We start from the raw sequence: 26006 nt of genomic DNA, 5'->3' as shown, positions 1-26006 counted from the left end.
AAGGATATTAAACAAGGCATTCAAGGTTAGGTATCAAAAGGCTTTTTAATGGTAAGGCTTAATGTGTTTAGGGTTACCTTTTTCTGGAGAGACAGGACATTATGCAAAACAGCAAGAGAGGATGGAACTGTAAATGCCCCCACAATTTTCAGTCACATTCTCCTTGCTTTAAGATTTCTGATCTCCTTTCTTCAGGTTCTCCTTGTAACTCCCCAGACTTAGTTTTTTGTCCAGGTTGTGAATCCATAACTCCTTAAGTGAATACCTATTGCCTTGGCTCACATGATTTCGGCTTCTAAGACTCTTTAGGCTCTTTGTTTCCTTTCCTTTCTTTTTTTCTTTTTTTTTTTGTTTTTTTTTGAAAGGGGAAACTGCCTTTTGACTTGGAGTCTTAGGGAGCACGAAATTTACCTTTAAGAATGAGCTTTTCTGAGGCATCATAAGATTTCTGGCACACTCCTTTCTTGTCTTTTTCAGTCCTTCTCTTGAGTGACTGAAAACTATGTTGTTCCTTCCACTCCGGCGTTTTTGCACAAATCTGTCAAATTAGACTTAAAATAATGCAGGAGGTTAGAACATGAAGGTCTGGGTTAAGGGTGTGGTACAAGCTAAAGATGAACTGGCCATCTAGGACAACAAAGAGTGGTAACAATAAGGTAAAGATGTCCTAGATGTATATCATGATGCCTTCTTAAAACCATTGATGAGAAAATTAGATATCAAGATTAAGTCCAAGTAAGATGAGCTAGTATATCCTGTCAAAAAAAATCTTCATGAATAGAAGTCCTCTGGTGGGATCTCGTAGTGTAAGTACTCTAGCTACCGTCTTGTCTGGTACTAAACCTTGAAAGAATTTTTATGAATGATTGGTGTAGAAGCAAACAGGCTGGTTATCATTATCGATTTTGTCATTATTCCCTCAAATTGTATTTGACCTTTGAAAACACTTTTTGAAACTCAAAAGACTTTGAAAAGTTTTAAGAAAAACCAAAAAAAAATATTGAAATTTTTTAAGAAAAATGCAGAATGCAAAGGCTCATGCAAGAAAAAGTGGTTAAAAAGGGATGAAATCCTCCCCCAGACTTAAATCACACTGCCCCTAGTCAGGCAAGGATGAGAAATAGAGTATGTGAAGAATTTTAAAGATGAGAGAAAAGAAAACTTACCTGGTGTTGGTGATGGTTTGTGAGGTGGTTGTGGAGGTGGTATGATGTTGAATGGTGGATGGTGGATAATGTGGAGTGGTGCTTGATCCAACTTGGATGGATTTGAATCAAGGTGGAGGTGGAAGTGGCCAAGGGTGGCCGAATGGTGCTGGCCGCAGATCTAGACATCCCGGCCGCGGTAGGACGCGTGCTGGCCGCAGTTCAAAGCTTCGTGGCCGCGGCAAAATGCTTGTGGCCGCGGCTGAACCTCCTTTGGCCGCGATCAGCTCTTTTTTTTCTTTTTGGTGGCTCAAAATCTCATTACAGGAGCACACACCCTTTTAAGGCTGCTAAACAATGTATTTATAGGTCCTATGATCTTTCAGATCTCATTTAGGGCTTCTCTGAAGAGAAATGGCGAAGTGGGCTTTGATGTTGGGCCTTGTGGCTCGTCCTAAGGTCCACCGGGGGTGAGAGTCTTCCAAGGCAGGTAAAACATGTTTTTGTCGCGGGTGAGAATCTCCCGGGACCGGTAAACTGGATCAACTTGTTCTCAATGTATCTTTTGATTGCACCGTTGGATCTTTGTGATGTAAAGTGATATGGAAAGCTGGTTGTCTCCTCTTGATTGTATCCAAATTTGAGCTGGATCAGACGGTTATAAAGTCTTCATTTGAGGCTGAACTTCTGACGGTCTGACTCTGAGCTAAAAATATGGATTTCTTCCATTTTGCCATCATTTTTTCTAAGTTTCCTGAAAAGAGCCTTGAAACTACAAATACATGGAAATCATAATAAAATTTCCTAAAACTGATTAAAACCTTTGAAAAAGCATTTGAAATCAATGGAAAAAATAGGTCAAAATCAAGTGTTATCACCAGGGCCATGATTCACCGCGGGTCCAGCTATCACGACCGTGGCCGGAGCTATTTTCTCTTCCGAGAGACCTGTTTCAAGCCCAATTTAAGCCTGTCACTTATTCTTCGAACCCTAGACATTATCAATGAATCAAAAGGCTATATATATATACTCGTTTTAGGTCATTCTAATGACCAAGCCATGGGTAGAGGTCAAGGAAGAGAGACGCACACCTGCGGAGTTGCCTTCTTTGGGGGGAAGGAGTCACCGAAAGGAGTTATCATTGATCTCCACCTTCATCCGCATTCATTGTTCTTTACCTTTCTCTCATTTATTTTCCAGCAACTTTCAATACTTCTATGATGTTCTTATACACTATCATTGAGTAATTACTTTGTTGGGCTTTAAGGGATTTTTCCAAAGGGAATTCATGGATTGTTTACTAGTTTGTTATATTAAGATTTATCTTTAGAGTTCTTCGTCTAAAGTTGTGTTTCGTGCTTATGGCTTGGTCGATAACCTAGCTACTGAAATTAGGTTGGTTTATTCACCGAAAGTGTTGTCGAATCAGTTAACCTTATTTAGATAAGAAAATCCTTTTAGAAGAAGAGTTGATCTAAAGCGTTTTGTAAAGTTATCGAACTAAATTGTTTAAACACTTAGAGAATGAATGAAAGTTTGGTAATCTGAGTGGTTCGATTTCGTGATTATAATACTACGTGAGTAGGTTAGTCTTGGTTTGATTTGAAGAACATATTTATAGAAATTTCTATGTTTAATTATCTTGTTAGATAGTCTATGATTCCCAGCGAATTTTCTAATTCCCAACACCTTCTCGTATTGATTTGAACTTATTATTTACTTAAGTTTAAGTTTATTAGTTGTTATTTTCATCACAATTCACAATCTCCAAACAAACACCTATATTTTTCATCTTAGCTCAATTCTCATCTCAAGTAAATTTGTAGTACAGTTACTTGGTCTTCAGTGGATCGACTAAGTACTATAATGAACATCTGTGCGCTAGAAGAAAACTAGGGTTAAAAACTTTTTTAGCACCGTTGCCGGGGACCTTTAACGTTGCCTATGAGTTTCAGGTCAGAGTCGAGTCTAAGGTACATTTTCTTGTTCATTTTTTTCTCTTACTTCATAAGAAATTAAATATATATATATATATATATATATATATATATATATATGGGAGACAACAATAGATATTTTCTAGGTTTAGATAAGCTTAAAGATAACCACAACATCCAGCAACAACAATTTGATGAGCATGTTCGGTTCCAAGACGCTCCTCGCTTAACTCTAAGAGATTATAATACTCTTTATGTTTTCTATGAGAACCGTTCTCCCATTAGTCTACAACCCATCAACGTAGACTATGAGATTAGCCCGAAGCTCATAAAATTGGTTAAGCAGAATCAGTTCCATGGCGATACATCGGAGAACCCTATGAACCATCTCAAAGGTACCAAGCAAGCGATCGTAGTTCTTGCAGATTACGTAAAGTGCTAGATGTTTCCATTTTCTCTTTGTGATAAGGCACATGCATAGTTTAAGTCCTTGTCTCCTGGTTCACTCGGATCATGGGACAAATGCAAGGCTGCGTTTTTTAACCACTTCTAGATCAAACTTCTTTAAGACAAGATTTATAGGTTTTAAAGAAAAAAAGGTGAACTTTTTCATGAAGCTTGGGATCGTTATAAAGGGTACATTAGAGAATGTCATCACCATGGTTTTACAGATACATGCATTTTAAACACCTTCTATGAAGGTTTTGAATGGACATCCAAGTCACCTATAAATGTGGCAAGCGATGGAAATTTCATGACAAGGACTGTGGAAGAAGCTTACGTCTTGATTAATAATCTTGTTGTGAATATCAGAAACAATTGTCCTGATCAAGAAAGAATATCACGTTCCACTTCTCATGATCTTAGGGAAATCGAAGAACTTAAAGCCATGGTGAAATTGTTTCTCAAAAATCAGCAGCGTTCTGTTAATGTATGTGAAGTATTTAATGCAGCTGAGATTAATCATCAACTTTCTGCACAAGAGCACACCCAATTAGCTCCAAAATCATCCCCAACCCTCAAGACAACAAGCTTGAGCTTATGATGCAACCACTTCTTATGAAGCAGCAAAATTAGCAGACGACGTAAATATGAAAGTGGACAACTTATACACTGACCTTAATGATAAATTTGAAGCTCTTTCCACTCATGTTGACGGCATAGACGTGAACCTATCACAAACCACAGATGGTTCACAAGTCACCAAAGTTATAGAGAGACGAATCACAGAGGTGCATGAAAAAAATCGCCCAAGACAACCGCAACCTTGAGTTTAAGTTAGACTACATGAATGATTTTGGGTACAAGTTAGACATCATGTATGATAACCTCAACAAGAACAATTAGGAGTTATTTTAGAAGTTCAATAACCTCTCAACTTATGTCAGGATGCTCGAGAAACAAATCGGACAAATTAGAGAAAGTCTGAAGAGAAAAAATGATCATCTTCCGGGAAAAACCGTAGACAATCCAATGGGATGTTGCAATATCATAGACACTGATGGTGAGAGAGATTTCACGCTTATTTCTAGCAATCAAGACACCGAAGTTGAATCTCCAGCATGCCCCAAAGAGTATGAGGCAATAAATAATTCTACACCAAAGAAAACTTTATAAGATAAATGATTCGGTGAAGTTTGTCTTCTCCTGCGTAATTGAAGGCGTGGAACTTATTTACTCTCTATGTGACACAGGAGAAAATTTTAATGTTATGTTTATATAGTTGCAAACGAGCTAGGGATTCAGGACATCAAACTTCTTCAAATTTCTGTTAAGTTTGGAGATAATTAAAAAATGATTCCATATGGTTTCGTACAAGATCTGATGGTGCAAGTAGGAAGGTGTCTTATTCCTGTTGATTTTCACATTCTTGAAATGACAAAAAAAATCTCTAAGGACATTAATACTTGAAAGTTCGTTTCTTGCAATCGTGAGGGCAGTTGTTGATTATCCCAAACGAAGAGTTTGTTTTTCTAAATTCAAAAAGAGAATCTTTTATCACGCAGTCTGTAGTGGTAGAAGCTCTTAGTGTATAACCATCTACAAGGAAGAAAAGTTGATTTTAGACCCTGGAGATAACCAGGAAAGGTAGAAGCCCTTTTATTCGAGCCTAAGGGAATTGTCTAATCGAGAAAATCTAAGCACAAAGCAAGAAAATCTAAGTGCAATTCAAATAAATCTAACTACATATATGGTCATATCCCTCTTCTGAACATCATGAGGAGGAACACGGGTGGCAGAAATCTGCAAATGCTGGCGATTATAAGGTTTGACACTACCTTCACTACCATATCTCAGTTTCACAACCAGAAGAAGAACCTGAAGGACCTGATTACTTCAAGTGAATGGGATGAGTCTAAGTGGCCTAAGGAAGGAGGAGCAATAAAACTAAAGCAGTATTTCTGCAAGAATGCTTTCAAAATTATGTTCGATTTTTCTTTGAGGTTGGTGAGTTATGGTTTATACTTTCGCAGAAATTGATCGAGTTAAGGAGGCTATCTCACAGAGTTTTAAGTACAGAGACGAGAGGTACAAGACAACTTTTGAGATTATTGACAAGAGATGGGAAAATCAGCTTCATCATCCTTCGCATGCAGCTGGTTATTTTCTTAACCCGACGATTCAATACAAGTATCCTGATGATGTAAAATGCCAAGAAGTAGAGAGGTTGGTTGGACTGCGTTGAGAGGTTGGTTCTGGATGCTAATGTTCAGAAAAAAATAATGACAGAGCTTAATGTTTAAAAATCCTGGTCATAACTTGTGGTTAGGCACAGGGAGATGAAAGAACCATCTGAATGGTGGTTGTGATACAGATCTTCCGCTCTAAATCTTAGAGACTTTTCTGTGAAGGTTCTAAGTCTGACTTGTCGTGTAACAGGTTGTAGAAAAAACAGGAGTGTTTTCCAACAGCTTCATACGAAGATAAGAAATCGTTTAGCACAAAATTGTTTAAGTGACATGGTGTTTGTGAAGTACAACCGCACTTTGAAACGATACCATTGAAAGATATTGATGATAGCAACGAGTGTTTTTGCGACAAAAAAAACTTATATATAATATATATATTAGGAAGAAGTGTTACAATCAGCAATTACGGTATTTGATAACCACATTAGTGGATAAAATTTACCAGAATAAAATAGAGAATTTGAAGGTTCATTTTTGCAAGCAATTCGTTGGGGAGTTGCTTGCTCTTAATGTGTGAAGGAAAATGCATTTCATAAACCTGTTTACCCAAAGGAAAATATCGAAACATATGTTTTCAATACGTTAATTTTCCACTTTCCATTTAGAATGTCAATTAGTACTTTGCAGCCCCCTTCAAAATACTCTTTGTATTTCTAGGTTCCAAGTTGCATTGCTGTCAGAAGTCTCTTAGCCTCAGCTTCTAATGAAGTAGCAGATGTTCACATATTCGATGATCCCCAAAATGTAGGGATTCTATTATGATCTTTTACAATCCAACCTGTCATTGTTTGATTATTAGCCAAACTAAAGCTAGCATCAAAGTTACACTTATACATGTGAACTCTGATCTTTGCCAAGTTTGTGATGGTATCTGAGATTGAGTTATAGTTGATGGTTTATTTGAGTTTTTGTTTCTTGTTGCTTCCAGCCATTGGGACACATCAATTTTAGCATCTTGTACAACCCTTTCAGGACAGATATGATTTTTTTTTAATATTAAATTGCGTTTAAATTTAATTCTCCATAAAATCTAGAATGGAAGAAGCTTATGAGATTTACTTAACATTGGATGGCCTTGTAAATCAATGATGCTATGTAGTAGGTCTTCTCCATTATCACCATGTGAATTTTGTGGAAGCCAGGGAAATCGAAATAGTCTCATAAAATCTAGAATGGAAGAAGCTTATGAGATTTACTTAACATTGGATGGCCTTGTAAATCAATGATGCTATGTAGTAGGTCTTCTCCATTATCACCATGTGAAATTTGTGGAAACCAGGGAGATCGAGATAGTCCCCAAATCATCAACAACATTGGACAGTTAAAAAGCATATGGTAAATAGTTTCAGAAGCTGAGCAACATCGTTGATAAATATTGTTCATATAGACTCCTCTTGAATTTTATTGAGTTACCACACCAATTGCTTTAGATGAAATACACCAAAGAAAGTGTTCTAATTTTAGCATGATTGGTAACTTCCATTTAAGCCATTTCAATTCTGGATCTCCATGAGTGACAAGTATCTCTGGACTTTGAACTATTGATTCAATAAGAGCTAGTCAATAGCCACTTTTAACTGAGTATTCACCTGATATTTCATGACTCCAAACAACATGATCTGGTTTTGATGTTTGTGGTAAGTATATGTTCTTCACCAACTCTCTATCTTTTTCATCAAGCAAGTCATCGATCTTTGCTAGATTCCATTGTCATCTATTATTAGTGGAAGAAATTAAATCCTTGACCAAAATTTCTTCGTATTTATCACTCATTGCTGTTGGTCGTGGAGTGAGACCTAATATCCCATTATCTTTTTGAATTCGAGTCATTTCCCCATCACCAATAATATGTCGAACTCCTTTTTTTTTATCAAATCCAAAACCATGCACAATATAGCTCCATCTATAAGATTGATTTACTTGATTTCTTGTCTAATATAGAAGTATCTTTATAGTATCTTTATAGTATCTTTATGGCGAATAAAGAATTTGGAAATCTTAAGAAGCTCCAGGCTTGTTTTGCAAGTAAAGCGTCATTGAACAAAGCCAAGTCTTTAAAACTGATACCTCCATCTCTTTTTGAGAATTTTAATATACTCTATGTAATCCAAGGAATACATCTGTTTTTATCTCCCTTTTCCTACCAAAATCATATCAAAAAGTGCTTATTTCATCAGTTATATGAGCCAGAAATTTAAAACAGGACATCAAGAAAACTGGCAATGAAATGCCCAATGATTTAATTAATATTTCTTTCCCAGCTTGTGACAAGAACTTAGCAATCCAATTTGATGTCCTTTGTCTAACACATTGATGTGGTGTGAGTGCGGGAACAAGTTTTACACTAACAGAATCAATTAAAGCCGCAAGTGCACAGTTAATTGATTGTAGTACTTAGAGATCAAATCCACAGGGAATGAGGATCTTTTCTGCAAAACCCTTTGAAAGAGATTGAAGCAAGAAAGTCTAGAACTAATCGATATTTATAGGGGGTTTTGGGTGACACTAAAAACGTAAATCCTAAACTAAAGGGGAAAACGAAAAATCAATTAAGAGCTAAAAATGACTTAATGCTAGAACTTAAGAAAATCAGCTGGAAAAAAAGACTTAATGTAAAAAGCATGAAAGTAAATCGGTGTAAGACTTACAAAAACAAGACCTTGTATTTTCAGGGAAATATCTCTGGAGTATGAACGATTCAAAACATTGCTAAAAATAATATAAAAATCCTAGTTAAAACTTTTAAAACTCGAGCACAAAGGTATGACTACGTCACTGTCGTGTTCATAATCAACTGTCATTCAAGACCCTGACCAGTAACTTTCATCTCTGAACCCAGTCACAGATGTACACAATCTTGCACTTGACTCATCTACATTCACAACTCACCCATAGGTAGCTTTCGTCTCATATGGCAGAATTTATCTTCTCAAACTAGATCTGACCCCTAATGAAAACTTTTGCAACAATACGAACCTTACTCAGATTATAGTTCATAACGCTACTCTCTTGCATTAAAAATAAGTTTAGAAGAAAAAATTCTAGGATTTGTCTTAATAACTCATGCAATCCTCATCGAACATATATGGTTCCCATCGAAAATTCCCTTAAACCCAACAAATAAACTACTCAGACATGATAAGAGAAAGCAAAAACATTGTATTGAAAAGTTGTATTGAAATCAATATTGAAGAAGAAACAAAGAGGGTCTAAAATCATATCAATAATATATTCAAAAAAAAAAAAACTTTTTACTTCCTGATTGCTCTAGTAGACCTAGGTATTTTCCACTACCTCCTTGCTTATTGATTCCAAGAATTCGTTTTAAACGTTCTTGGAGGTCAACAGGAATCCTAAATCCAAACGTAGTTGTTGATTAAGAAGGAAGGACTTGATGTTCAGACCATAACTCATATGTCTTGAAATTTTCTTGTAAAGCTTTGCAGTTTGTATTATTTGCTTGGCAGAAAAAAAACCATTTGTAAATAACAGGTGAGTAATTGCTGGTACTCCATTTCCAGTCTTGATTCCTCTGATCTTTCCCATTTGATGATGATTGTTGATCAAATGACTGAGAATATCTGCACATAGTTTGTATAGATATGGCAATAAAGGATCTCCTTGTCTAAGTTCTCTTTGTGGGATTATTCTTTCTTGGGGATTTTCATTGATCAAAACTGAATATTCAATCGTTCATCAAAATCAAATGTTTGAAGAGTTTTCTCCAAAAAATTTCATTTAATACGATCATATGCTTTCGTGATATCTGTTTTTATCGCCATGTATGTTTTGGATACTCCTTTTCTTGATTTCAAAGAATGCATCAATTCATAGGCAATCAATACGTTGTCTGTTATCATTCATCATAGGATAAATGCCGCCTGTGATTCAAATACAATCGAGCTTAATAAGCTTTTCAACCGGCAAACCAGAATTTTTTTTATATGATTTTATATAGCACATTGCATAATCTGATTGGGCGATAGTCAGAGAGAGTTAAAGGTTTCTATACTTTTGGAATCATACAAATATTGGTATGATTTATACCCTTTTTCATATGAGCAGTTGTAAAGAATTCTTTGATTTCTCTTATGACATCATTCCCAACGATATCCCAACATGATTGGTAGAAACAAACTGTTAGTTCGTCTAGACCTGGAGTTTTGTTGGCATCAATAGAGTGAATCTTTGATTTCCTTCTCTGTAACATCCTTCATTAAACTCTCATTCATGGAAGTTGTTACAGTTTTTTTTGAAAATTAGAGAAGATATCTGCTTGGCATGAACTCTGGTAACTCTTATTAACGTTGGTAAAGATTTCTTCTGCGTGTTTCCCAACTTATGTATCTCTTCTGTATGTATGTCACATATCATCATTAATTGTAAGAGTTTTATTCATTGGGAATCTTGTTTTGGTGCAGGCTTGATAGAATTCTGTATTCCGATCTCCTTCTCCAAGCCAAGTTTTCCTACTTTTTATCTTCAATATGTTTCCTCATCATGGTAAGCTTGAGAAATGAGTGGTTAACTGGAAAAATGGATGGGAAATCATCTGGTGATGAAAATGAATTTTTTTTTCTCTAATGATAACTTATGATGGAGACACCTGAGCCAAGCTATGGGTGTTGAAGAACATAACTATCTCACTAGGAGAACAACAAGTTCGAATTTGGGTAAAGGCGACAAGGAAAAGAAATTTGCTACAAGTTCATTTTGTGGTAGCAAGAGATCTGTTCCATCTCCTAGAGGCTTGACATTGGTTAATGAAGACGAAAATGAAGTAAATGAGGATAAGGTGGAAGCTAAAGCAGAAGAAGGTAATCTTGGTTATGACGACGAGTTCAATGATAATGAGTTGATCACGATTCTGAATCTTCTTATTATTTACTTTTACTGTGTTGTGGTGCTTTCTCTTTATGTTTTCTGAAAACTTGGTTTCACGCTTTGGTTTTTATGGATTTTTATGATTTGGTTTTTTGGATCTTATATTCTTATTATGAGAATTTTGTTTTTGGTTATTAATTTAATAAGATGTCTGTTTTTATAAAGTTCATTTAAGAATTGAGATTTGTTCATGCATTCAGGCATAACGCACGCCATATGATGCCATACCACAAGGCGCAAAGCACAGACCTCTGCGTCATGGTACACCATGAATCTTTTAAACCGGTTGCAGAGGAACGCCTGCCTGCTGAGATTCCAAATCTCCATGTAATATGATAGAATAATATAAAAAAAAATAAAATTAACAAACATTGAATGAAAACCTTATTCGAGCTTGATCTACATGCCCTCTAAAAAATGTCTTTCACCTGTTTCAAATATTCTATCTGTCAAAATAGGTATCTATACTATTAAAATAGATACACATTTAGAATCTCTAGAAAATATTTTAGTCATTGCATTCTCACACTTTTTATTTAATTAAAAATATATTTTATTTTATATTTATATTTTAATTCCAAAAACAAAGATATCAATTTAGATTATTTTAGATTTTCTTAAATATCTATACTATTATTTTAGGTTAATTTAAATATCTTAATTAACTTAATAAAATATAAATATAAATTATTTATTTTATGTTTATAATTAATTCCAAAATTTTAAATATTAATTTAGATTATTTTAGATTTTCTCAAATATAGGTAATATGTTAATATCAAAAATTTGAAAAATATTTTTTAATGTATCCAAATAATTTAGATTTATTTTAGATATTTTATTAATTTAGATATCGAATTATGAGGATTTTGTTTTTGGTTATTACTTTAATAAGATGTCTGCTTTTTTCAAATTTTATTTAAGAATTGAGATTTATTCATGCAATGATGCAATCAGGCATAACGCATGCCATACGATGCCATACCACAAGACGCAAGGCACAGACCTTTGTGTCATGGTGTGCCATGAATCTTTTAAACCGGTTGTAGAGGAATGCATGCCTGTTGAAATCCCAACTCTCCATGTAATATGATAGAATAATATATTTTTTTTTTTAAAAAAAAAGAGAATTAACAAAGATTGAATGAAAACCTTATTCGAGCTTGATCTACATGCTCTCTAAAAAATGTATTTCACTTGTTTCAAATATCCTACCTGTCAAAATAGGTATTTATACTATTAAAAGAGATACACATATATAATTGGTAAAAAATATTTTAATCATTGCATTCTCACACTTTTTATTTAATTAAAAATATAATTTAAATTCTATTTTAAGTTTAATTCCAAAAATATAGATATCAATTTAGATTATTTTAGATTTTCTTAAATATCTATACTATTATTTTAGGTTAATTTAAATTTCCAAAATATTAATATAAAATTATTTATTTTATATTTATAATTATTTCCAAAAATTCAAATATTAATTTAGATTATTTTAGATTTTTTCAAACATAGGTAATATATTAACTATAAAAAAAAATTAAAAAAAAAATGAATGTATTTTTAGATATTTTATTAATTTAAATATTCGAATTATGAGGATTTTGTTTTTGGTTATTGAATAAGATGTCTATCTTTTCAAAGTTCATTTGAGAATTGAGATTTATTCATGCATTCATATATAGTGCACGCCATACAATGCCATATCACAAGGGGCAAGGCATAGACCTCTGCATCATAGTATGCCATGAATATTTTAAACCGGTTGCAGAGGAATGCATGTTTGCTGAGATCTCAAATCTCCATATAATATGATAGAATGATATATTAAAGAAAAAAATAGAATTAACAAAGATCGAATGAAAACCTTATTCGAGCTTGATCTACATGCCCTCTAAAAAATGTCTTTCACCTGTTTCATATATCCTACTTGTCAAAATAAGTATATATACTATTAAAAGAGATACACATTTAGAATCTGTAGAAAATATTTTAATTATTGCATTCTCACACGTTTTATTTAATTAAAATATATTTTAATTTATATTTATATTTAATTCAAAAATATAGATATAAATTTAGATTATTTTTGATTATCTTAAATATCTATACTTTTATTTTAGGTTAATTTAAATTTCCCAATTAACTTAATAAAATATTAATATAAAATTATTTATTTTATATTTAAAATTAACTCCTAAAATTCAAGTATTAATTTAGATTATTTTAGATTTTCTCAAATATAGGTAATATATTAATTATCAAAAATTTGAAAAATATTTTTTTAATGTATCTTTACAAAAACAAATAATTTAGATTTAATTTAGATTTAATTTAGATATTTTATTAATTTAAATATTCAAATTTAAAATATTTAGTAATATGAATGGATGGTTACGATAATGTTTTTATATTTTTTTCCTTTTACGGGTTGCTTTGTCAAAACATAGAAAATAATAGCCTGATTCGAGATAGATTAAAAAAACGGGTAAACTCAGTTTAAAATTTATTGGTTGTGTAATAATATAGATTCATATTATAACAAAATTTACAATTACAATTACATCTATATATACTTAACTAACTCATCTATACTATTATACTAATATATACCATATGGAAATATCATATGAATTTTAAAACTATTTACATTTTTATTAGATAAAATACATTGGTATTATTTAAAGTTAAAAAAATCACATGATCATGACTTTGTTTATTAAAATTAAAGTCAAATTATTTTTGTTAGTGTTTAGTCTACATAAAAAGCATTTTTATATAAAAAAAATATATAAACAATATTGTTGTGCATACAACACCTATCAATTAGAATCTAATTTGCATAGTATGGGTTAGAAATATAATATAAATATAATATAAATATCAAAATAAATATTGCAAAACAAATCTTTTTACTAAAACTTAAGAATCACAAATTCAACATATGATATAGCATTTAATTATATCGTACATTCGGTACCACTGATTTGGTTTATTGAACTGTTATGTACTTAGGCTGATGACAAAAAAAAAATTAATATATAGTGCAAAAAAAAGTTAGAACCATCTCAACCCTTTCTAATAAATTAAAATAAAAAGATTAAGATAAAAAAAAAATTTAATTATATCTTATTTCTCATTCTCATTTTGTGTATTTCAAGATTCACTCTGAAAACATTTTGTCCATTTTGTATATTTCAAAATTTTAGTTTAAAAAAAAACTACATTTTGCACAGACATATAACTTAATTCTGAAGTATATTATAAACATCTCTCACAATAAATTAACAAAATAATTAATTCTTACTTACACCGCTTAGAAATTATAAATTAAATATATTTGGTCTTAAACACTTAAAGACAATCATAATTCAATCTATCTCGTGTGTGAACGTACTTAGAATCTAGTTTACGTTAAAGTATTTCTTTCATCGTTTCAATAAAGTATTTTGTGCTGGTTTTCTTTGGTTTCCGAGAATTTACCTATATTCTGCTGCTTTTTGATTCCGGAGGAGGTTCTGGTGGCTAAGTGTATTTCTCCCTATAATTCACTCTGGGTTTGTCCTGATGGAAACTAAATTACCAGATGACAAGAAAAGAAAAAAAGAACAAAAAAACTGGATTTAGAGTAAATTAACTAAAAGTACCTTCAAATAAGCGTCATGAGTTTTGCGACTCTTGGGCCGATATTAGATGTTAGTGTGCGTTCCAAGTAGTCTCTCGTTGTTGCTTAAGATCCTCTTCAATCTAAATGTATAACATATACTATTGTTTATATTAGCTCTAATTAGACGACTAAAATCACATTATAATAGTATGTTTGGAATGTTTTCTGACTTAAAGTATTTTTTATTTATTTTAATATTGTTGTTTTAGCTCAAATTGCAACCATAAAAAATCGTAAATATAAATAAATAAAAACATTGATTTATCTTTAGTGAAAACAAGATCTGAAGGACTATCAAGAAATAAAACTATATTGCTCACAGAGATCAAAACAGATTAAAATGCAATTTTGAAAAAGATTTTTTTTTGACAAAAGGATTAATTTTTTGATCTGGAGAGTGATTTGACAAAAACAAGAATAAAGATATGTTAAGTGTTTAAGTGTAGACCTAGTTGCAAACAAATTCTCGGGTTCATCCCTAGGAATTAAAACACTCACTCAAGTTTTTTTTAAAAAAACTAGATAAGTATCATCATATATGCTAATTTATAATTATATCTTATAGCCTGTAAAAAATATTAAACTAAAAAGATTAGTAAATTTTTTTTTTTGGTTGTGAATTTTAGAAGCTATAAAACTAATGTGAAAAATTTAAATTCTTTTCTTTCTAAGTTTGTATTCTATTTTTAATTTCCTTAATTTAAACAAAAATATTAATTTTTTTTTTCAATTTTAGTTTTTAACATTGGAATATATTGTTTAATTTCTTTATTCTAAACTGAAACATATAGTTTTCTGTTTTTTTATAAACTGTGGTTATTATTCTGTTTTATTTATTGTTTTATTAATCTAAATAATTTTTTGTTTTTATTTTTTAGGTTTAAGAAGCAAGTATAGAATTTCCTTTATAGTAAAATTTGTTAAAAATATAATTACAAATTAATTAAACACATATCAAATTCTTATCGATTCATGTGTCACGTTCTGAAAAATTATTAACTTTGAATCATACTTCTTTATATAATAAGATATATATAAATAAATAATATATATGTATATTAATATATTTTATTAGAGTTTACAGATTAAATTTTAGGGTTTAGGGTCTAAGATTTAGGGTTCAAGGTTTAGAGTTTAGTTTTTTACTATTAATTTCTTTTAAAGTTTAGAGATTAGGGTTTACTTTTTTTTTTTTTAAGGTTTACAGATTTTGGTTTAGGATATAAGGATTAGAGCTTAGGATTTAGATTTTAATTTTTATTATTAATTATTTTATTTTCAAATTTTAATTTTAATTTTTTATTATGCTTAATGTTACATGAAATATTCATTGTTCGCTACTTGCGGATGGAAAAACTTGTGTTGCTTTTTGCTTCCGTCTTTGCTGATACTCTGATTCCTTAATGTTGTCATTTATTCTGTTTGATTTCTCATGAAAGATCTTTAATTCAGAAGTTATAGTTGTTATGTTCAAACAGTTTAATTTAATGGTTTGAATGAATTTGATCTCGTCAGAGTTGACTAGCAGATTCACATTTATTTTCCTTTGACAATAAACTTCACCCATTGGACCTTTTAGTCCGGTTATCACTGTATTTGTATCATTAACGTCGTCGGCCTTTTTACTATTGGTTTATTGGACATGTTTTACTAGATTGAGATTTTCATCTCATGATTATTAAGTATTGAAATAATTTATATATTTATACTATATCAAATAAGATCTATATTTTCATTTAAAATATGTAGTTAAATTTGTAGCTATAAATAAATATATCATATTTAATTTTGTATTTTTTTAATCAATTAAAATATTAAATTTTGTATAAATATCTAAATTAATATTCAAATTAATTAAAAAATACTTAATAAGATTTAACTAAAACAATGGAAAAAACTAAATTAAAATTAAACAAACATAAAAAAAGTAAATCAAAAAGATAGTTGTACAAGACATACTATAAACTTAAAATAATAATCTAATTGCAGGAAAAACTATTTTCGACTTCACTAATATAATTATAGTAGTAAGTGAAATCTAGATCACTTGGGGATCTTTGGTCTTTACCTTGAGCTTATTTTCCTTAAGTTTGATCTCCTTGATATAAGATGCTCTATATTGAGATCTATAATATTGGTATTGGAAATATTCTATGATATTGGTATTGGAAATATTCTATGATATTGGTATTGGAAACATTTACCTTGTTTTTTTTTTCAATTTTTTCTCAAAAGAAAAAGAAAATATTTTATTTTAAATATGCCTACATCACGCTGGTTCAATTATGGAACTCAAATTCGTGAATAATATTTTGTCATCCTCTTTCAGTTTTTCTACCTCGACCTTTTGTTTTTGAATTTTATCTTATTTTAGTTAATTAATTAATTATAAGAGTAATAGGTATATATTAACAAAATTAAATAATAATTAGATTTCTTTAATATTATAACAATAGAGATTATTCTTTTTTAGTGTGATACATATTTGGTGTTGTGTAGTTGGAGAAAAAAAAAACAAATTAGTGTTAAACCTAAAAACAATGGAGCTTGTTTGATTACTAAGAGTGGCTTCCGACTTTTTTTTGTAGGAGCCCCCTTGGTCCAACAATTGAAACCAAATTTATTAATATGTCTACACCAAAAGATATAGAGTTCGATTCCCAAAAAATGCAAATTAATAATCATAATTTATAGGAGATTTTCAGTGATGTGTAAATAAGGCTGTTCACCGTAGTCTAGTATGTCAAACATAAAAATTGTCTTTCATGGTCCTCATGGATATGATACAAGTAATATTGTCTATCAGGATCATTATCAACTGGTAGAATTATTTCCTGTAATTATTTTCATAATTTATAATAGATAACAATACTTCAGATTAAAAAAAAAAAGTTTACACCAAAATTATGTACTTTTAGCGTCAAAATGGTGTTGCACGTTATAGATGTCCTACTAAAACCACTTTGGTTGATTATTCTTTTTATGGAATGTAGAAAAAACTGTGCATGCAAACAAAACATGAAAGCGTGACTATGCGATTAACTTCGACATAATTAATATTGGTATACCACAATTTGTCTTCTGATCATACCACACTTTATGAGTCTTCATTGATATAATTATTAATCAATGTCATGTGACCTATGATCTGTCTTTGCGTAGCAATGATCATGTACGTCTTCGAATCCGAAGCCATTAAGTTTGTCTATATATAGACGAGTAATTGATCATCAATTAGACCAAATATTGAAAACAAAAGATAATGTTGTCGCTACTCTCTATTGTCTTCACTTTTCTTGCTCTTAGTCTCATCCCTTGTCTCTTCATCTCTAGGCGTCAAAGTATTCCCCTCTCCTTGAAAAATATCCTCAGGTTCATCAAAACTGGAGCTACTCAATACAATGACGAAGGAGAGAGGTAGTGTGCTTCTTTAATTTAAGCATAGTTTCTAAGTTGGTTTCTCTCAACTCAATTAATATAAGATTAACTAATCTCAGAACCTACGAACAATCTAGCTCAACATGTCAAGAAAAAGGGGTTTTGCTCAAACTGGTTACTTTCTACTAGATCATGTCAAGAAAAAGAGTTTTGCTCAAAACTGGTTCCTAACTTTCTAATTTTCAACCTTTAATGTTCTTACAAAAGTTGTAGTGGAACAATTGAAGAGACAGAGAAACGAGGGAGAATACCAAACCATGTGGCGATTATATTGGACGGAAACAGACGTTGGGCGAAGATACGAGGGCTGGAAGTGTCAGAAGGTCACGAAGCAGGAGGGAGAAGAGTAGTGGAGAATTCCAAGAAATGGTTCGCTATGGGTGTAAAGACTGTCTCGCTCTTTGCCTTCTCCACTGAAAACTGGGGAAGACCCGAGGTGACTATGAAAAAGAGAAGCGGATCATTTTTCCATAACATTTCAAGAGTTTACTTATCTTTCCATCATTTTGATTCGGCTCGTTTTATTTTCTTTGATCAGGATGAAGTTAACTTCTTGATGGCCATGTTTGAGAAAAACTTCAAGTCTGAGATGCCTTATTACCAAAGGTACCCACACATGTCATTTTCATCGATTTTTAATCGTTTTATATTAATTTTGTTTGTTCTTGTTTAGATATAAAATCAAGATATCTGTTATCGGGAAAAGAACGAATATCCCCGAGTCGCTTTTAGGTTTGATACGAGAGGTAGAAGAAGCTACAAAAAGCTACAAAGAGAAGCATCTCGTTATGGCGATAGACTATAGTGGAAGATTTGATATCTTACAAGCCTGCAAAAGTCTTTCTGAGAAAGCGAAAAACGGGCTGATCCAAGTGGAGGACATTGATGAAAAGCTGATGGACAAGGAGTTGATGACAAGCTGTAGTGATTTCCCAAACCCTGACCTACTGATCAGAACGAGCGGAGAGAAAAGGATCAGTAACTTCTTCCTATGGCAATCAGCTTACACTGAGCTCTACTTTCCTAATGTTCTATGGCCTGACTTTGGCGAGGCTGAGTATCTCAAGGCCTTGACTTGGTTTCAGCAGAGGCAGAGGCGATTCGGTCGAGGAGTTTAAACTTTGAACTTCACGTCTTAAAGAAAAGAGCGAGCCCAGGCTTAGCAAGATTCTCACAAATAAATTGTTCAATTACTGAATATGCATGTGTGCGTTTGTTTTTACGTTTGTTAGTTCAAAATGCTACGTTAGTTTTTATTGTTTTTATTCGAACATCATTTAGAAACTGAAAATTGTGAGTTTGTAGCTTTTAAATGTTATTTTATAATTAAAACCGTGTTTTTTGTCGCTAATTAAAACCGTGTTAACTATTTAGGTCAGTGCATTAAAAATAAATATTTATCAAAAAAGTATTTAGGTGAATGCATTAACTTTTTCTTCCGTTGCCAACACGCATTATGCGGTTTGAAATGGTAAATATTCCCATATAAATATAACCTTAAATGATATGTTTGATAGATTTGAATCTGTGATATAAACAATTCACAACTCTACAAAGCCATGTGATTTATGGTTGGTGAAACTAATTAAAACAAATTGATTAATGTTGTTTATTTTAAGAAAACAGCCCCGGCTACAACAACAAATACATATGCAAACCTTCCATATATGAATTACTTTTTTCTAACCACAGTCATACTCTACAAAAGAGCTTGAATGATATGTTTGACTGTATTATTATTTTTCGTTTATAACTGACAAACACAAATTTCTAGATGTGAATCTGGGATATAACAATTAACAACTTTGCCATAAGCCATGTGATATAAGGTTGGTGAAGCCACTGATAAATTATTTTTATTTTAAGAAAACAGCCCCGGCTACAACAACAAATACATATACAAACCTTCTATAAATAAATTACTTTGTTTTAACCACAGTCTCATACTCTACAAAATAGTTTGAATGGTATGGCAATCTCATTGATTGAACGTCATCTACTTATAACGATACTGACAACTTCACTGATTGAATTTCATCTACTTAGTTCAGAGAGATGGCTAATCTTTTCACCTAAAAGGCAATATAAAAGTACAGATCATCAATGCTTAACTCGTGTTTATTTAGAGTTAAGTTCATTTTTTAGCAAGGATTTCAAAATTGTGAAAGTGGACAATGTTGCAAAGTTATTATAATAACTCTGAAGTTTCTTTCTGCTTTGTTTTGGTTATTATATTGTAACAGAAAATCAAGGTCTGCTTAGCTGTTGCACGTGCCATATAAGGACAACCACAGGTCACGTTGCTTCATTAGCTACTGTACAAAAAAGCTGAAGAGCAGTCACGATTGTCCAACTACAAACATCACGAGCCTAAGCCATAGATTCACACAATAAGTGAAACTACATAAACATTCACCAAAAGAACAAAGGGAGAACAAGCTACATTAAATAAAGGATGAGACCTTCTCCAAAGAGCTCGAGTAACCAAGAATGTTTTATGTGGCTATATAAGAATATAAGATTGACATTTGACAACGGTGAATTTTTTGTGTCACTTTGGGCAATGAGAAAAGCTACTATGTTTATAGCTGATTGAACAACTCCACCCTCTAGTTAATAATAAACTTCCACAAGACAATATTGAGCATTTGGCCGTTCCATCACTCCTATAAGTGGCGGAGCCAGGAAAAATATATATTGGGGCCATAATAATTTTGTTGAAAATAATTGCATAAACTTAATTGAAATATATATATCACCTCTCAATGATATATTCACTCATATTGTCAAGTACTTGTTTTTCAATAAAATAAACTAGATAATCGCTTAAGAAATTGTCAATAATACTATTATGCGAGATCGTCTTCACAATATTCAAGAAATACTTTTGCAGTTGCAATAGGAAGAATCAAAAGACAATAAATAAAAGGATGATAAAGATGTTTTTTTTCTCCACCAATACACGAGTAAGATCACCAAAATTCTAGATTAGTAAATCTTTCACCATTTAGCATATTATCAAAGTAGATGTCTGATGATCAAGAAATCTCCGCTCCACCAAACTAAAGCCATTTGGATAAAACTCAGTCAATCTCACCAACATTGACTTGACGAAAAGAATCAATGGAATTGAAGGATATCATACAAACAAGTAGTTCATAATTTACCTAGCGATCACTAAACTCTTGAAATTGCATATCTAAGATGGTGCAAGTTGGTTATGAGAGTATTTTTCCTTGGCCTTCTTGAATCAATTCTCCTTCCATATTCGGCACTTAAATTTTATATTTCTCAATAAAAGAATATATTTAGCCAAAAATTCTTCCAATCCATTATCTCTAAGCTTATGCAATACAAGCATCATCATCTGTATATAAAAAATAAAGTTTTATGCTTTCATTCTGGATTTGTTCAAGAACTTCAATGATACACGGAAACATCTACGCAATAAAGTCTTATAAGTTATAACATCTCAACAAGAAGCAATAAGTCTTAAAATGGCTGCATATTGGAGCCATTTATCAAGAAACGTTGCCCTCAAGTTCCCTAGAAATTTTAAGCTCTTCAAAGAGCTTTTTGTTTTGCTACTTTGATTTTTAATTTTTCAAATAAATTCATCAACCCATTCATAATCTCACGCATCTTACAAGATAGTACATTAAACACTGGTTCAAATAATCTTTTGCAGCATAAAAACGGGTGGCAATATACATTCTCATCTTTTATGCGTTTTTTTTTTTTAAACATGGAAAGAAATTTTAGCATCACAAATACGCATATGCTGAAGACAAGAGTAATAATCTTGACAATTATTAAAACTTATTCCACATTTGCTCATCCAAAACTATCGATTTAGCATCCTTGCTTTAAACGTTTTCAAAAGCTGCTTAAACTCAAAATCTGTACTTGTAACCAAAGCTTGTGAATTCACTTTATGTAGATAGAGACTCTAGTAAGATAAGAGAAAGTAGGAGCCTGACTTTTAGGAGTAAAAGGTAACTTGCATTAGCTTCATCAAATCCAGCTAAGTGAAGAAACAAATAATCCACAAAATATAAAATGATTGAGCATTGTAAAACGAACAATCCGAATGAGAGGGTGGGGGCAAATTAACAGACTCGGTTGGTGATACTGAGAGAAAGAGACTTGAGCTGGGTGTTCCATTTATCAACCGCCTTGTGCAACTTCCTTCCGTTGGCACTGTCAGCTCTCAGCAAGTAACGGTTCATTTCATCAATGTGCCCATCGATTCGATTATCGAGTATCAGAGACACAAGCAACTCCGTCACTTCCTTCTCTGGCACGTTCAGTTCCTTCGATATGAATGGAATCCCGATCTTTGTGTATGGCTTTATCAGCTTTAGCAACACTTGTGTTCTCACCTTCTTCAGCAGATCTTCCATGTAGTTTCTGATGAATGGATCATCCATTATCGTCCTTCGGTTGCTCTACATTCCAAAAACCATTTCATGAATAACGTTATTTAGATATATGTGGAAATAAAGTCCCAGTAATACTTGGCTTTTATTACCTTCAGTATCCTCTCAAACTCGATGATTTCGTTTCGTTGATATGCTGCTATCAGATTTGTCATTGCCAAGATCTCAGGGTCGTTTTTGTACCTGCAGAAAAAGCTAATCATGAAGCAAAGAGCCAAAATGGGTTTCCATACTAATATAAGGGAAATGTGACTTACGGTTTTGCCTCTTGCCCGTCAAATGGATTCACCTCTGATTCCATCAGCATATTCGCAAGAACAAGGTACCTTTGCAAAGCCAAATAAGAATACCAGAATTCAATAACTCAAAGATACTTGGAAAAACCACGATACAAAAAGCAAGATCCTGTTTTGCCTTGTTCAACAACTCTAAGATACTTGTACAAACCACTAGACAAAAAGCAAGATCTTGTTTGTTTACTTTTAAACCAATCAAATGACAAAGAGGATATCAGATAGGAAAGGATAAAGAGATGAGAAGATAATAGGAAACATACTTTAGGCACTGAATACGCCTTTGGTTGCCAGCTTCATCATAATTTTTAAAAGCCTCAAAGAAGTCTGTGGCTGCTTCTGCCCACTGACGTTCTGCCATGTGCATTTTTCCACCACACTCGCGGATTATACCCATGATCCTAGGATGAGGTATAGCAGATTTGATGGCAAGTGCTTTCTGGTATAGTTGCTGCATCAATTCAAAAAGTGTTGGTTGCGTCTCAGTCACAAAAGCCAAAAGAAACCAGATTCTCAAAACGACTTCGAGGTAAAAACCATGGAGCAGATGATCATTACCTTAAGCTTTTTGTTGTCCTTTGTTTCCGTGTAGATCTGAATTTCAATTGCATAAACCTCAAGCAGCTGACTTCCTTTCTTCTGATCATCCGTTCCATCTTCCTTTTGACAAGATTTATGGAGCTCCTTCAGGATCTGGCCAACAGTAGAGAGTTGTTATTGATACTAAAATCTCTAAGCATAATCAGCTTCAAAGAAAAGATTTGCTTAAACCAAGTCATACCTTGCTCATTCGTCTGTATTCGCCTATGTCAAACCAGATGTTGCAGAGTTTTAGGTTCGTCTTGAACCAGAGTCTCTGCGAAAGAAACCAATATATCACATCTCCGAACCATTGAGAAGAAGAAATTGTATTATCATATACAAAAACAAAGAAAACGTTCCCAGACCTCATTCTTAGCCTCTTCAAGAGCTTTCAAAGTGGTCTGATAAAACTCTTGCAGAAGGCCAGTGTTCTGGCTAGCAGATCCAGAAACGAAATCCATAATGTTATTTATACATTTCTCGCTGTAGTTCCGGGTCACTGCTGACTTGATGTACGTAAGCATCTCCCTATACGCATCCATCATCTTTTTGTATTTACCTAGACGATAGTAAATCTTCACCGTCTGCTTCAGAGCTTTGAAACCCCTGACAAAGAAATAAGCCATGGAATGGTTAATCCATTAACAAAAACTTCAAACACACATATAACGGTTCAACAAGTAATAGAGGCATTGAAACTTTGGAAACTGATGTTTTGTTTTGAAAAGAAAAACAGAAATCGAGTGACTCAACAAGTTATATGACACTGTAATGATCTCTATCTCTTCTACTATGGTTACCTTCAAAACCTACTTATAAGTGCAGCCAAACACACAAATCTAGTATTCTCTAGAGCTACAACAATCTTATGAAAAGAGAAATTATCTTGGATCTTACCACTCAGCCTTGTCTGGTTCCATCTTAACAACCTCAGCAAACCCAGAAAGTGCACCTTCAGGTTCAGTCTCAACCATACCTTTAAGAAACAGAACGAAGAAAACACAATAAGAGTCAAAGATTAAGAATCGCAACAGAACTTTTTTTGGGAATGTAAACATGCTAAAGGAAATCAAAGAAGAACCTTTGGAGTTATAATACTGATTCTCAATGTCAACGTCTTGTTCCTCCTGTTCCTCATCGGAATACTCGAACCCATAATCCTCCATATCAGCATCTACCAAAATTCGGAAAGCAAATCAATAACCCATTGTTAACGACCACAAACCTAAAGATTCAGGACGAGTAAAAAAGTGCGATTTTGGGCAAAACCTGAACCCTAAACGGTTCACAGTAGGATAATGAAAAGAGGAAGAAATAGCGATAAGACCTGAGGCCATGATGATCAGAACAAGAACACAACACCGATTAAGCTTGTGACGGACTAAAGTCGAAGTCGAAGCAGAGTAAAAATCGATGAGCAGAAACTTAGGGCAAGCAAAGAAAAAAAAACGAAAATAAAAGAGGGTTTTCTGGAAGACGAAGGATTTGAGATTACTGGTATTGGGCCGGATATATACATAAATAATGTTCGTGCATGTTTTGAGATTTTTTTCTTTTTCTTAAAATCTCTAAAAAAGGAAACGAAAATTGTAAGATTGATAGAAATAAAAAGGGATTTTAATTAAGTTTTTCAAGCATAGATTCATAAATTGAGGTAAGAAATGATATTAAGAAAATCATTGAAGTGTTAAGAAAAAAAAATACTATAACATATATAGTTTAAAAACTGCAGTTTTTGTGAGTACATAAACATTTGATACATCACTTTTATTAAATCTACTAGATATTGATTTCATGCTTCGCGCGGGCTTCGGACTTATATGTTGTTGTTAAATCTGAAAAAAGAAATATGAAGTAATAGCTATTATTACAAACTGTTGAATAGCTAATTTATCATATTTGTCTTTTTTTCTTAATTTTTTTTCTTTTTCTTTATTTTCATATTTTTATAGTTTATTATCTTCATCTTTTGTTATTTTTACTTATTTTTAATTCATAGTCTTCGTATTTTCTAAAATTTATCTTCATCGGTTTCGTGTTTTTCTTCTTCTTGTTATTTTTTTTCTTTATCGTCTTTGATTTCTTCTGCTTCTTATTTTTCTTTCAGTTTTTCTTTATTTTTTTTTCAGTTTTTTTTATTTTTTCCTAATTTTTGTTTCATTTCTTATTTTTATTTATCGAGTGTGTGTATTCTTCTTCTTTTACTTCTTTATTTACTTCATCTTCATATGTGTCTTTTTTAATATATTTTCCATTTTCTTCTTCTTCTTCTTCCTATTTTTTTTTTTTCATCATCTTCTTAATTTTTTTATTATTGTCGTTTTCTCTAATCTTCTTTTTTTTCAGTTTTTAACAATATCTCGTTTTTACTTTAAACTATATCTATATATATATATATATATATTAGTCCAGTTTATATATATCAATTAAATTTTATTCTATTCATTAATCTGTATAATATTCTAAATTTATGTTAGATTTTACTGATATAAATTTTAAATATAATAATAAATATGATTATTGTTTTAATAAATAAACATTTAAAATAGACTGTTTTTAGTGATGCTGATGTCGACACTCTAAGAGGAGAGAAAACTCTCCTATTATATAATAGATTATTATTCAACACTAAATAATTTTTAAATTTCTTATATCATGAGTCAAATGAATTCGAATAGAATTTTATGAAGAAATTATCAAAAACAAAATCCCAGATATATTGAAAAAAATGTAGAATCTATACACATGGATTCTTGAAAATAATATAAACTTTCAATTCTTAAAGATTATAAAATCTATAAAATTAACTTCAAATCTATGATTAAATAACACTCCTCCCTATATGTCCAAGACATATATTAGTAAATCTTAAAATAAAAATTTAAAATAAATGAATTACTATTATATGAAATATATAGAAAAAAA

The 26006-nt window shown here is 31.9% G+C and overlaps 2 protein-coding genes and 1 non-coding gene across 4 annotated transcripts; 1 reads left to right on the top strand and 2 right to left on the bottom strand.

Annotated features, from left to right (window-relative positions):
• Positions 1-3638: 3638 nt before the first annotated feature.
• Positions 3639-3748, bottom strand: LOC112089553. The gene has a single exon (XR_002901189.1). It is a non-coding gene; the product is annotated as a small nucleolar RNA R71 (small nucleolar RNA).
• A 13818-nt stretch (positions 3749-17566) lies between these two features.
• Positions 17567-19124, top strand: LOC18025606 (dehydrodolichyl diphosphate synthase 5). 2 transcript variants are annotated; one of them, XM_006408529.2, is made up of 4 exons: positions 17567-17746; positions 17975-18203; positions 18306-18373; positions 18441-19124. In XM_006408529.2, the coding sequence occupies exons 1-4, from the start codon at positions 17592-17594 to the stop codon at positions 18883-18885; spliced, it is 897 nt and encodes a 298-aa protein (XP_006408592.1). In that variant the 5' UTR covers positions 17567-17591; the 3' UTR covers positions 18886-19124. The 2 variants fall into 2 exon arrangements, with proteins under 2 accessions (XP_006408592.1, XP_006408591.1); XM_006408528.2 differs by having other exon boundaries at positions 17574-17746; positions 17981-18203.
• Positions 19125-21754: 2630 nt separating this feature from the next.
• On the bottom strand, positions 21755-24550 carry LOC18025605 (COP9 signalosome complex subunit 2). Its single transcript, XM_006408527.2, has 10 exons — positions 24409-24550; positions 24163-24255; positions 23979-24057; positions 23447-23687; positions 23281-23355; positions 23058-23192; positions 22763-22950; positions 22464-22532; positions 22299-22389; positions 21755-22215 (listed from the first exon to the last, which is right to left on the bottom strand). The coding sequence occupies exons 1-10, from the start codon at positions 24416-24418 to the stop codon at positions 21877-21879; spliced, it is 1320 nt and encodes a 439-aa protein (XP_006408590.1). The 5' UTR covers positions 24419-24550; the 3' UTR covers positions 21755-21876.
• Between the last annotated feature and the right edge of the window lie 1456 nt (positions 24551-26006).

The sequence above is a fragment of the Eutrema salsugineum genome, unplaced genomic scaffold, assembly GCF_000478725.1.
Source record: "Eutrema salsugineum unplaced genomic scaffold, Eutsalg1_0 scaffold_12, whole genome shotgun sequence".
In the NCBI taxonomy this organism is placed as follows: Eukaryota; Viridiplantae; Streptophyta; class Magnoliopsida; order Brassicales; family Brassicaceae; genus Eutrema; species Eutrema salsugineum.
Note: the sequence above shows the minus strand (reverse complement) of the source record. Positions and strands in the feature narration are given on the sequence as shown.